General features: G+C 53.1%; 1 protein-coding gene across 1 annotated transcript; it reads left to right on the forward strand.

Annotated features, from left to right (window-relative positions):
* The first annotated feature begins 1,054 nt into the window (after window positions 1-1,054).
* On the forward strand, window positions 1,055-10,655 carry ENPP7 (ectonucleotide pyrophosphatase/phosphodiesterase 7). Its single transcript, XM_054047582.1, has 5 exons — window positions 1,055-1,295; window positions 3,242-3,387; window positions 5,662-6,282; window positions 7,339-7,576; window positions 10,567-10,655. The coding sequence occupies exons 1-5, from the start codon at window positions 1,055-1,057 to the stop codon at window positions 10,653-10,655; spliced, it is 1,335 nt and encodes a 444-aa protein (XP_053903557.1).
* Window positions 10,656-13,060: the final 2,405 nt, after the last annotated feature.

The following is a 13,060-nucleotide window of genomic DNA, read 5'->3' on the forward strand; positions in this document are numbered from 1 at the left end:
GGGTGCAAGAGGGTGCAGGGTGCAGCAGGGGATTCAGGGCAGGGGGTCGGGGTGCAAGAGGGGGTGGGGTGCAGCAGGGGGTTCAGAGCAGGGGGTCGGGGTGCAAGAGGGGTGTGGGGTGCGACAGGAGGCTCAGGGCAGTGGGTTGGGATTCAGGAGGGATGCGGGGTGAGGCAGGGGGTTCAGGGCAGGGGGTTCGGATGCAGGGGGTCGGGGGCAGGGTGCGGCCGGGGGCTCAGGGCAGGGGGTTCGTCTGTAGGAGAGGTTCGGGGGACAGGATCTGGCCTGGCGCGTACTGGGGGCAGGGCAGGCTCCCTGCCTGCCTGTCTGCCCTACCCCCGCGCCGCTCTGGGAAGAGGCTGGAACGTGGGGAAGGGGGGCGGAGGGGCTGTGTGTTGCTGTTGCTTGAGGCAGCGCCCCCAGCAGCTCCCATTGGTCGTGGTTTCCCGTTCCCAGCCAGTGGGAGCTGCTGGGGGCTCTATGTAAACGCTGGGGGAGGGTGGGGGGGCTGCGAGGGGCTCGTGGACCGCAGAACATAGCCCTGCGGGCTGCATGTTTGAGACCCCTGGTCAAGACGTCGCTAACATAAAGCACAGTTAAGCTGTGAGGCAGAGGCAGGCGCTGCTCGCAGAAAATGGCAAGAAGGCTGCTAATTGCACGTACACACATAGCTAAAAGGTATCAAGTACTAATAGGATGAACGTGTGCCAGGATGGCACCAGAACAGAAACTATTCCTGTGCGTTGTTTGACAATGAACCTGCCCGGTGCCTTCGTACCTTATCAGAGTCTGTGGTCATTGCGGGTTCTCTCGGGGTCAGCTGTGTCCAGGATCTGCGCAGAGCCGGGGCAGCACACAAAGGGAACACACACACACAGCTGACTGTTATCAACATTGAACAGAGCAGAGCCCCACACCGGTGACATCTGACAACACAGGAACGCAGCCCAACAATTACAGGATAAGATAGGGCCGTGAACTTAGCTCCCTGCGTCTCCTCATTAGCATTGGCTCTGTGGGATTTATTTTATTCTCTCGGTGCAGGGAAAGGAAGATGTTTACTTCCTTGGGGCTGGTGCTTGCTGTTCTCTCGCTAGGAGCCTGTGCCCCTCTGCAGGACAGAGGCAACCGCAGCAAAGTCCTGCTGGTCTCCTTCGATGGCTTTCGGTGGAACTACGACCAGGATGTGGAGACCCCCAATCTGGATGCCATGGCGAGAGATGGGGTCAAGGCACGTTACATGACTCCTGCCTTCGTCACCTTGACCAGCCCATGCCACTTCACCCTGGTGACTGGTAAGCTCCTGTAAATCCCCTCAGGGAGAGATGGGAGCAGGCTGGGGGGAGGGGCCAGAGAGGGACATGATCAAACCCCCCAGCGTAGAAGGGTTCCTCTGTTTTGTCCTTCTCATGCACTTAGGACACAGCCCAACTTGCACTAATGACACCCCAGCTGTGACCTCCGCACCCACTTCACAGCATCCCCCAGGCGGCCACTGCCCATTTGTTCAGCCTCCAGCAAAGGGCCTAACCACACTCAGACATTGCTTTGCTGGCCTCTTGGGCGGGCATGAAGATGGATTTCGCTGCACTTAAAGGCAAGGTAGCTGCTCAACTCCTACTGCCTGGCACCGAGGTCCCAATCACATCAGTTCGGTGGCCATTTCAGTGCATTGCAGAAACCTCCAAAGGCCCCCATTGGGATGGAGACTGTACAAAACATACCAGGAGACCTGACACGTGCTGTCAAGGCCTTCCAGTCCAAGACCAAGCCAGCTGAAGGAAGGGGAGGGGAGCAAGCAAAGGACCTGCATGCTGGAAGCCTGGGGCTTGTTCCTCCCATCTCCCATAGGTTTGCTTTATTTTCATCGCAAAAACTTAGTTGTAGTTTTTTGGTTGGATGCGCTCAGAGCTGCGGTCAGGGAGAGGAATGGATTAATCGCAGCAGGAGAGCAGAGGGTAAAGAGAGAGGGAACCTGATGGAGGAGGAGGGGGACGCTGGGCAGCCAAGAGGAGCAGTGGCAGGAGGTAGGATGAAGGGGACTAAACCCTACAGCAGTACGGCAAATGCAAATCAAGCTGCGGGGTTAAGAGTGGTGATGGCAGGAGGCTCCGAAGGCTCCACCCACTGCTGCTGTTTGCTATGTGGTGGGTGGGGAGGGCAGTGGGCCCAGTGCCCTGTGCTCGTCCTTCTGGGTCTGGAGCAGGGCAGAGGGGTCTGCGAGGAATTCCCCGTGAGACGCTCCCTCTGCATATCTCTGCCTACCCTCTGCTCCTCGTGAGGTTTGCTTTCATGCTGGCGAATCACTAGGCTGGGGGGTGGGAGGACAGAGAGAGGGAGAGAGAGAAGGGGGGGGGGGATATCAGCCTGGCATTGACCAATTGCTCATCTGCAACCTCCTATGTGAACCCGCCTCCCACCTGTGCCAGATGTGGCAATTTCCTGCAATATTCCTGAAAAACCTTCTTGAACTAAGTATCGGTATCTTTGGGGTCCATTGCATTCAAAGTTGTGGGCTGGGATTATATGTAACCTCTCAGGGTGGAGAGGTGACGTGAGCTATGGCAGTGCCAAAGACTATTGAAAATGGGCCAGATCAGACAGGACTTTGGGGACAATACAGGGTAAGTGGATCCCTGGGGGAGATCAATACAAATTCCCTGCCTTTTGGAGCCCCACCCTGAGGAGAGGGCTGTGTCTGCGTATCACCTGTTTCCAGAGATCAAAGCACTGAGTTGTATCAAGAAATGGCTGAACGGCCCAGGCGGCTGTTCTGGTTCTGAGTTTGAAACAGAGATTAACTGGTGACCAGGGGGAAAAGCCAGCTGTGGATTTTGAAGGACTGACACCGACCAGAGCCAGGGTTGGACTTGGGTGACCTCTGGTAAGCTTTTTAGCATGCAGGTAGGTTCTTCTCTTGGGTTTAATGTGTTCTCTGTAATGCTTTCGCCATGGGAATAAATGTGCTTGCGTAGAGCTGTGGTAATACACTTCATAGCCTGTGGAGAGACCGCCAAGTGCCGGCGCTGGCTGCTAGGCAGTCTGGCTTGCTGGGAATATCGCAGGGTAAGGCAGGAGATTGCACAGCCTTAAAAACCCCGGTCAGGAGGGAAAGCGATTCAGGTCTCCACGCAGCTGGGAGATGGAAACCTTTAAGTGGGTGTCCCTGGTGGAGGCCAATACAGGTGCCATTACCCTGAACCTGCCTCCACTCCCACCTCTCCCGTCTCTCTCCTGGCAGGGAAGTACATAGAGAATCACGGCGTGGTTCACAACATGTGGTACAACACCAGCACCGGCCAGAAGTTACCCTATTACCACACACAGGGGGTCTCCGAGTGGTGGGACAACGGCAGCCTGCCCATCTGGATCACAGCCCAGAGACAGGTAGGTGGCTGCAGCCTCCTTCTCAGGCTCACGGTCCTTCCTGGCATTCATGAGAATAACCAGCAGCACTTTGTCCTTCCCTCGCACCTTTCCTGCACGGGGCTCAGCGGCATTCCTCAGACAGCCCCCTGCAGGGAGGGAAGCATTATCCCCAGTCTTCAGCTTGGGAACAGGGGCCCCCAGTGAATCAGTGACACAGCCAGGACTAGAACCCAGGACTCCAGACTCAGTCCGGTGCACCATCCATCAGGCCATCCACACACACACACTCACTGACCCGCAAGGGAGTGGGAGACTCCAAACCGTTACTTAGAACCCTTGAGAACTTCACAGCTCCTGAATGTTAGTGGCCATCTTTTGAAAAGGCCTCCAGAAATGCACCCAGCAACGGTGCCAACATGGCTGCTTGCACACTCAGAAATCTGTGCACGTGCAACCAGGGAGAATGATGTCGAACTGTCCAGTTCCACCCAATTTGCACACGCACACACACAGGTCTGCGGCATACAGACAGGTATATCTGTCATCTTGCAAGCACAGTTCAGCAACTCTTTGGAAATGTGGCCCTAGAAGTTTGAGTTTCATCACCAGTCCAGATGAGTGAAATCATCACTCTAGTATTGTGCCACCTGCTTTGCCACAACGTGTCTAATATTCCCCTGGACTGTAACATTTTCATTCACTCCAGTGACCCCTCTGCTGCCCCATTTTCAGAAGATGGTTATTTCTGGTGCTATGACCAGCAACAACATCCAAAGAGAGAACCTCATGTTTTCTCTTGGGATGCCATGCGGTCTAGTGCAGCCACATTTCAGGAAGGGAAGGCAGAATCCTTGATGTTACTCACCACGCTTTTAGCCCCACTTAGCAATGGATGTTGTATTTTTTAACCACATTGCAAATATCCTATGGTAAATGTGGGTTAAAAAAGCCAGAATGTTGAAAGTAGAGGGACATCCATCGAATAAGAAAACAAAGGGGACATCTGAATTATCCAGGTAACTCACCTAAACAAAGCTTTTCCAAACTTTACTAACATCACCGTGTGCCTTTGCAGCTTCATTGAAGCATGCTCACATGACTGGGTGAAATTTACCATTGGCAGAGGGACAGCACAAAGTCTATGCACCACTTAAAACCATGAAGCCTATGCAACATTTCAGTCCCACTTGAGCCCCTAGGAGCCCACTTAAATCCCATTTGAGGGCTCAAGTGGGACTTAAGTGGTCCTGAATTGGTGCATAGACCTTGTGGTGGTCCACTGCATTTCACCCTCAGGGCCCCATCTGGTTATTGCATAACAGGTAAACTCACAATTTAGCCGGATTTTAAAAATACCCAAACAACATAAAAACCCAAGACGTGATTTGACATTTCCTGGCTGCAATTGTGTGCAGCAGGCAAAGGGCAACCTGTGACCGGTCCCAGCCATGTTAACACCTCTCCCTGCCACTGCCAGGCCAGGTAGACCACACACCTCCCGCCCCAACAAAGCGGCTGCAACAACTGTGATCATTCCGTTACAAAGAGCAGCAAAGTCAATCAGTTTGAGAGGTACATTTCAGTCCCATTAATGCAGCTCTCCAGGTTATTCACATCTTGTACAAGAAGCTGCAGCTGGATTGTGAACATTGGAAACTACACCTTAAGCCTGCAATATATTATTTAAAGGCCAGGCCTCATTTCCTCACAGCCTTGTCCAGCCACTTTTGGGCGGCAGCATTAGGATGTGATCTTGTGTCCATGGAAAGATTCCCACTGACTTCAGTGGACTTTGGATCAAGACCTAAGGCAGGGCTCAAATATTCTACTTCAGAAGAGCCCTTTTAGACTGCTACAATCATACCAGGCTAGAAGGGACCACAAGGGGTCATCTAGTCCATCCCCCCACTCGGCCCTTGCAGTGGTATGACTATTTATACCTTGTTCAACTCCAGCCATGTGGCTGAGTGGTTATACACATGCCGAAGTGCTTTACTGGAGAGGGGCCAGAGAACCTAAGGGATACACGAATACGCCGCTGATTATCAAGTTACAGCGTAGTGTTACTAACATCCGTGGGGAAAAACTCAGTGCAGAGCAAAGTTGGGATGGGTGTGTTTCAGACTAATCACTCTTCTAAATGGCAAATAAGGAAAACCTTACTAGAGACACAGGAGAGGCACAAGGGGAGGTAGGTGGCTGGGGAGAAGGAGGGGATACACAGGTGGTTGGATAGACTGAAGTGAGTAACGGGGAGAAGTTTCTGGCCTGAAATGTCATTCTGGCTAACAGGGCTTAAAGGCGGGCTCCGTCTTCTTCCCTGGGGGGAAAGCAACCTACCAAGGTGAGCAGGTGAATGTGAAGAAAGTGGAGTCCCTTTTCCACAATTACAGCAATGAAACTGAGTGGATGCAGAACATTGACATGGTCATGAACTGGTTCCTGGAAGACAATCTAGACTTAGTCACTCTCTACTTTGGGGAGCCAGACTCCACTGGACACAAGTATGGCCCTGAATCCCAAGAGAGGAAAAACATGGTCAGCCAGGTGGATCGAGCTGTTGGCTACCTAAGGAGAAGCATCAAGGATAACGGCCTGGAGTCGACACTCAATCTGATCATCACATCTGACCACGGGATGGAAACGGTCATAAAGGAGAATGAAATTTACCTCCGTACAGTGCAGAACTTCTCCTTCCAAGACATCCAGTTTGAACTCTTGGATTATGGACCAAATGGGTTACTGGTGCCAAAAGCAAATAAACTAGACCAGGTGTACCAGGCCCTGAAAAACGCCCACCCGAAGCTCCATGTCTACAAGAAGGAAGAGTTCCCCAAGAGATTCCACTATGCAAACAACACCAGGCTCACTCCCCTGATGGTGTACAGTGACCCCGGATATGTGATCCATGGGGTAAGCTGCAGACACATTCTAGTATCTAAACTTGAACTTGCCTTTCTCACCCTCTTTCCATATTGTGCAGCTGCACCTGTCTCCTGTTTGTGGCTCCAGGTATGCTCCGCTCCCTGAAAACAGAAAGGGGAACACAGATGTAGTGCAATGAACTTGCCCATAATGTCAAAGCAGAATCTTTGCTCCCTGTCCAACCCCAAAGGTTAGAACAGAGCATTCCTCAGGGATGTCTCTTCTGATTTGGGAGCCTAGACTCAGGGTTCACGTATACCACAAAGTAGCAAAGGGGTAGCTATAGGGTGGGTAGGCAGAGCTGAATTAGCTTTAATCCAACTATCATAGTACAACCCTGCTGAGGGTCCTGAGTACATACCCAGGTGGTTAGCCCCCACTGAAGTCCGTGCCACAATGCCTTCGCTACTATTGTTACTTCACTACTAGCTAGATTAAAGCTAATGCAGGTATGCCTACCGGTGCTACAATTACACCTTCATTTGCAGTGTAGACCTACCTTAAGGAAAAGGGACCAAGGTCCAAATCATCAAGTTGCTGTTCCTGCCAAGGCTGAACAAAGACCTCCTTCAAACCTAGTCCCACTTGGGGAAATCCTAAACGCCCGCACAGCAAAGCAAAGCAAAGCACAGCACAGCACCCAACATGGTACAATTTAGGACAGGGGGTTGCTGCAGGTCAGGACTCAAGTGCACTGGCGGAGCCGGGGGTCGGGGGGAGAGGCAGGCAGGACTAGCAGAGGATGAGCTCCAGGCCAGGATTCAGATGTACTGATCTTTATGATGGGAGCTTGCACAGAACCGACCTTCTTTAAGACAGGTTCTAGCCGGAGCTCTTAGTCCCTCGCTGTCACTGAATGAATCTAAAAGGACCCTAGATCTGGCAGAACACGGTGGCTGCCTGATACCCAGTACCAAGGGTGGATACACTCTAGCAGCATTTCCGCTTTTCCTCCACCAGAATCTGGTTTGGGTGTCAGGAGATTAAGTAAAAATTAAGGGACTTGTAGGTTTGGGTCCTCACTGAGACTTCTCTTCCCTGCAGAGAATCAAAGTCCAGTTTAACAAGGGGGAGCATGGCTTTGACAATGAAGATATGAACATGAAAACCATCTTCCGGGCCGCGGGACCAGCCTTCAGGAAGGGGCTGGAGGTGGAGCCGTTTGAGAGCGTGAATATCTATCCCCTCCTCTGCAACCTGCTGGGGATCACCCCTGAGCCACATGACGGGTCCCTGAGCGTCATGCAGCCCATGCTGTCCGATTACTCCGATCCTGGGACAGGTGACAGACTCCTCTCGCATTCAGCATTGTGCTCTGGACACTTGCGGCTCATAGGCATGGGAACTAGAGGTGCAGGGGTGCTGCAGGACCCCCAGGTTTTACACCGGTCCTGGCTGCTGGCCCCGAACCCACCCCCAGCTGCGGCCCCAGACTCAGCCCCCTTACCCCTGTCTGGGTCCCCCCCTCCCAGAGACAAGGCCCTGCTCCCGGCCCCTGCTCGGGAGGAGGGGGCAGACAGGGGGAAGGGGGCTGGCTTTCAGCACCCCCCACTATTAAAATGTTCCAGTGCCACTGTTGGGGCTCTCCAGGTAACAGAGGGTGCCCCTGTCCCTGTGGGGGACGTACTTGCATCTCTGTCTCTCGGGTTCAGGGGCAGGCACTGTTTCAGGTTAAGCCATTCCAAAGGCACATTATCCCCCTGCTTTCCAAGGCACCTCCGGGTTGGAGAAACCAGCTACTGACGGATTCTTGTTGGAACATTGACACCTCGTGGCAAAATACCTTCATTGCCGCTTCTTATTCCTTCTCTCATTCCCCACCCGCATCTCTCCACAGGCCTTGATTACACTAGAAACACATTCACTGGTTTCTGGGCAGAGGTCCTCCGAGCAGGGTTAGACACGACACAGTGGTTAAACACATCCACCCGCCGAGTCTACTCTAGGGATGTGGTGCCTTCTCCATCTCTTGGCAATTTCAGCTCCAAACTGGATGCCTTTCTGGAAGACGCTTTAGCCAAATACAAGTTATTGAGCTCAATGCTGGGGTAACAAGGTGCAATGTAATGGCCTGTGATATACAGGAGGTCAGACTAGATGAGCTCATAATCCCTTCCGGCCTTAGACTTTATGAAACTCGTATTTCCACTGCCGATCTCCACTGGTACAGAAACACTCTGGAATTTTCCCCGGCTAGAAACACTCATTAAAATCAGACCTATGAAGAGCTCAATGATACCTACAGAACAAGCATAACAGAGCCGTAGTGAACATTGCCAGGCTTGTGTAGACCCTCTGATTTTGCAGCTAAGTTAGTTTCATAGTTAGCCACTGCAGCCTCTGAACTGCACCTAAGGACAGCTGTGCTGAGGGCTGCAAGCAAGCTGGGTCGGGGCGGCTCTATGTATTTTGCCGCCCCAAGCACGGCAGTGAGGCAGCCTTCGGCGACATGCCTGCAGGAGGTCCGCTGGTAACACGGATTCGGCGGCATGCCTGCGGGAGGTCCACCGGTCCTGCACCTTCGGCGTACCCGCCACCGAATTGCTGCCGAAATCCCGGGACCGGCGGACCTCTCGCAGGCACGCCGCCGAAAGCAGCCTGACTGCCACCCTCATGGCGACCAGCAGGCCGCCCCCCACGGCTTGCCGCCCCAGACACACGCTTGGTGCGCTGGCAGGGCCGGCTCTAGTGTTTTTGCCGCCCCAAACTAAAAAAAAAAAAGCCACAATCGCGATCAGCGGCAATTCGGTGGCAGGTCCTTCGCTCAGAGATGGAGTGACGGCCCCGCTGCCGAATTGCCGCCGAATGGTCGGACGTGCCGCCCCCCTCTTCATTGGCCACCCCAGGCACCTGCTTGCTAGGCTGGTGCCTGGAGCCGCCCCTGAGCTGGGTAGCACGTGAGCTGCTGATTAGTAATTCAAATATATACCTGAAAGAGAAGAGAATTTCTCATATACACATTTACGTCACTCTGTAAAGATAGCCTGGACCATTCTGACAATGAAATTGGTGCAGGAAGTGAACCACCAGAATAGAAATGTGTGTACCAGATTGTACTACAGGTGCAGAAAACTCTACGCTATTTCATCCTGTTATCTGAGATAGCATATGGACTCTTGTAATTAAATACTCTGCCATACGCAAGGCACAGAGTGACCCCACTGAGCGGGCTGGGCCGTTCGGACCCCTCAGTGCCATTGTACCTGGCTTGCTGCAGACGTAGGGAGATGCTAGTGCATTAGTTGGCTCGAAATTTCTGTTATTCACCCTGACGGTTAAACAAAAAATGAAAGCTGAGACTCTGGGGCTCAATTCGGCAGAAAAGGGCCAGGGCTGTCGAATATGCCCTGGTGTCTGTGCACAAGGGAGCACCGCTGAGGTAGTACAAGCGACTCGGTCTTTGGGATTTCCTGACAAACCAGCTTTGGAGATCTGATAACACAGCTAATGGCATTGGCTACGGTTTTTAAAGGAAAAGGATCCATCATGTGGATTTACACGGTTATGCACCAGTTGGACACGCTGTCCCTTGCACTGCACAAGCTCGACAAGAGGGAACCCTTCCCTTGGATAACTTCAGAACCCTGAAGCTCTCCCTTCCCTAGATGTGAAGCGAAAGATGGAAGGTCCTAGCGGAGCCCTTTGCCCATTCACGTTCCCACCTTCACGCAAGTTTTTGTCACTGTCCACCTAAGCTAGCCATGCGTAGCAAGAACCCTTGGTGAAACCCCCTGTGCAGCTGGAGAGGGAGCTATCCCACGGCTCGTACCTTGAGCAAAACAAACCGAATTTTCAGCAGAGCTGTCCAGGCACATTTATCCCCCACACCAAATTTTTGGGCTACTTTCATGCCAAATTTCCACTTTCTACCCCCAGCTATTTCAATGCTGTATACATGGAATATATTGTCACATGCGTGTTTTCAGAATGTGGAAAGTATGGGCAGGCATGTGATTGTGAACTAAAATACTCTGCCCCTAAAGCAAAATCTTCAGGAAATGAGAAGGGACTAAAAACAGAAGACATGACTAGAAATGCTACAGCAACCTTAGCTAGAGAGGATCCACCCTGCAGAGTGCATGGGTCCAGCTCCATAGCCCTGGGGTCTGCTTCTGGCCTTGCTCTCCTCGCTGGTTCTAAGCCGCTCACTGCATACGCCCCGTGTCCCTAGCTGCCTGGCACTACAGCCCTGCTCAGCACAGCTCAGGAGGGCCGGCTTCTCCCCCAGGCACAAGCCACTCAAACTAACCTGAATTTCCTTGGGACTTGTAGGATCTGGTGCTGTCTCCACTCACCCCAAGCAGCTGCAGATGGTGGTGGGAATTGCCATGGTGCTGGGACTCTGGCTTGGGATATACTAATGCCCTGCTAGGCAGAGGTGAGTCGCTCCTTCAAATGATGCCAAGAAGGCCTGTAGAACTGGTGGCTGCCCAGTCCCTTGTTTGCCCTGCTCTCTCTCCCCCTTTTGCCATAGACTAGTCCAGGGGTCGGCAACCTCTGGCACGCGGCTTGGCAGGGTAAGCACCCTGGCGGGCTGGGCCGGTTTGTTTACCTGCCGCGTCAGCAGGTTCGGCCGATCGCGGCTCCCACTGGCCGCGGCTCACCGTCCCAGGCCAATGGGGGCTGCGGGAAGCAGCGCGGTTGCTGACCCCTGGACTAGCTGGTTCTAACAGGGACAGCTCCCCAGCCCTCTCCTCCCTCCGCAGAGCTCTGGCTATGCCATCGCTGGTGGCTGCACTGGGTGGAGTTGTGCTGTAGGTTGTTACTTTCTACCAAGGATATTTACTGCCCTGCTCAGAGTTGCACCATCCAGAGATCCTTGCCGGGCCCATTCACTGTTTAGGAGCTAGTGCTGAGCCTCTCTCCAGATAGCTGTTATTCCTCTTCCCTAGCCTGGGTGTGTGTGAGGGTGGGGGACTGGGAGGAAGGGGGCTGAGGGGGGGCAGTGTGTGTGTTGTAGGTCACATCAACAGAGGGGTGGTTTTCTATCTCACAACTCCAGAGCTGTTTGCCACAGTCTCTGCATGGGTGTGGAATAGGTAAAAGTGCTGTTGCATTTTCCTATTTTGACAGTCACAGAGAGTTCCCTGGGGCCCTGGAAGAAAAGCCCAGAGTACGGAGCCGGGGAAGAACATCTGGAGAAGACAGCCAATCCCGCTTTCACTGCAGAATGGGGAGCAAGTCAGAGACCTGCGGCAGGACTGGGATCATGCAGGGCCTGCCACAGGAATAGTGGAGTGGGTAAAATGTACTTTATTGCGGGTGGGGAAAACACCCCAGACTGCAGTCATTTGCAGGAAAACACTAAATGGTTTAAGCCAGATTTGTTTGATTCTTTTAGTGATAAAATTATGTCTGAATTCCATGTCTATAACCCAGTGTTTTTGTTGTTTTCAGTAGCATGGGAAAATCGGTGTCTCTTGCGGGATCTAAGGTTTTTACAACTGGGAGCAGGATAAAAATGCAAGAAACAATGTAGGAGCAGGTGGGGTGGGGACTGCAGGTCGGGCTGGGAACAGGATTTAAAATAGTCCCACACAGGGTTCCAGAGCAAGCCCTCTCGGACACACACCCCAGCACTAGAGCCAGCTGCCCCGAGCCCAGCACAGAGAGAGCCGCCCCTTTCCTAGCTACGTACTTGAATTGATGGACCAGGCATCACTACAGTAACTCGCCGTGTGGCTCTGGCCAAGTCTCTCCACCTCCCTGCCTCAGGGGGACAAGCATCGGGCCCCACTCGCCTGAGGGAGAGCGAATGACCGTGAAGCACTTTGGACGCTAAACGTAAATGCTGAACACCGAAAGCCCCCATGGATCTGTGCGGAGGAGTGTAAATATGACCCTGAAAGGCTCAAAAGCCCAAACACAAATCAAAAGGCCCCCGCGTGCATTTGTCAGGTAGTGTACTCATCACCCAGAGCACCCCTTGTGTCGGGGTGCAATGCCACAGGGGCCCTTGTCTCTGGCCCCTCCCACAGGCCGTCTGCCTCTCACCTGGCCTTCCTGGGCTCAGCCTTGGGGCCATATCACATGAAGTTCAGTCCCCTTCTGGGGAATAACAGGGGCAACTGAAGGCACAAGCTAAACCTCCAAATAATAATTCTTCCACCCCTCTCAGCAGTCCCTGAAATAGTCTTGGTGGCCCTCCCAGGAGTCTGACCCTGCAGGAGAAACCTACCTTCTCTGCTGCACTCCCAACTCCGATTCCCTGCAGCTGGGATGGCTAATTATCACAGCCATATCACCATCAGCTGGGGGCTCGCTGGTAGGCACAGGCAAGGCTGAGCCAGACTTTTACCTTACAGGGCCAGCCAGCCTGTGACCATATTTTTTAAAAAAATCTCATGATGTTTGACACAGTCTCCTGCCTTTGAGGCTGATTCCCAGCTGTAGTCGCCATATTTACCCTGCAGCTACATTCCTGGCACCTTTCCTTCTCGGTGCCAGGCAGATACCACCCCAAACCTCCCCCGTCACGGTCTGAGTCCTTCTCTCCTGGAAATTGTTGTGGACTCTTGGTCCCTTGGGGCTGAGGCCATCTGCTGGGATGACCCGGACGATAATGAAGGTAATTTTTGGGCCAGCAATGGAGGGGGTTTAGTCTTAACTCCTGGACTCAGCTTTGTCATTTGGTGCATTGGCTCAGTCAGAAGCCGGATGAAGGAGCAATAAACGTGAGCCCAGAGGCTGATTTCAGTCTGACCTGCCTTTCACAGGAGAAGGGAGTTCACTGAAGTGGGGGGAATCTCCTGCCTTCCCCATTCCC

Source organism: Malaclemys terrapin, chromosome 13, assembly GCF_027887155.1.
Source record: "Malaclemys terrapin pileata isolate rMalTer1 chromosome 13, rMalTer1.hap1, whole genome shotgun sequence".
Lineage (NCBI taxonomy): Eukaryota > Metazoa > Chordata > Testudines > Emydidae > Malaclemys > Malaclemys terrapin.

Coding starts and splice junctions, on each gene's coding strand:
- ENPP7 (XM_054047582.1), top strand. CDS start 1,055: ATGTTTACTTCCTTGGGGCTGGTGCTTGCTGTTCTCTCGCTAGGAGCC. Junction 6,283..7,338: donor CCGGATATGTGATCCATGGG/GTAAGCTGCAGA, acceptor TCTTCCCTGCAG/AGAATCAAAGTCCAGTTTAA. Junction 7,577..10,566: donor TTACTCCGATCCTGGGACAG/GTGACAGACTCC, acceptor TGGGACTTGTAG/GATCTGGTGCTGTCTCCACT.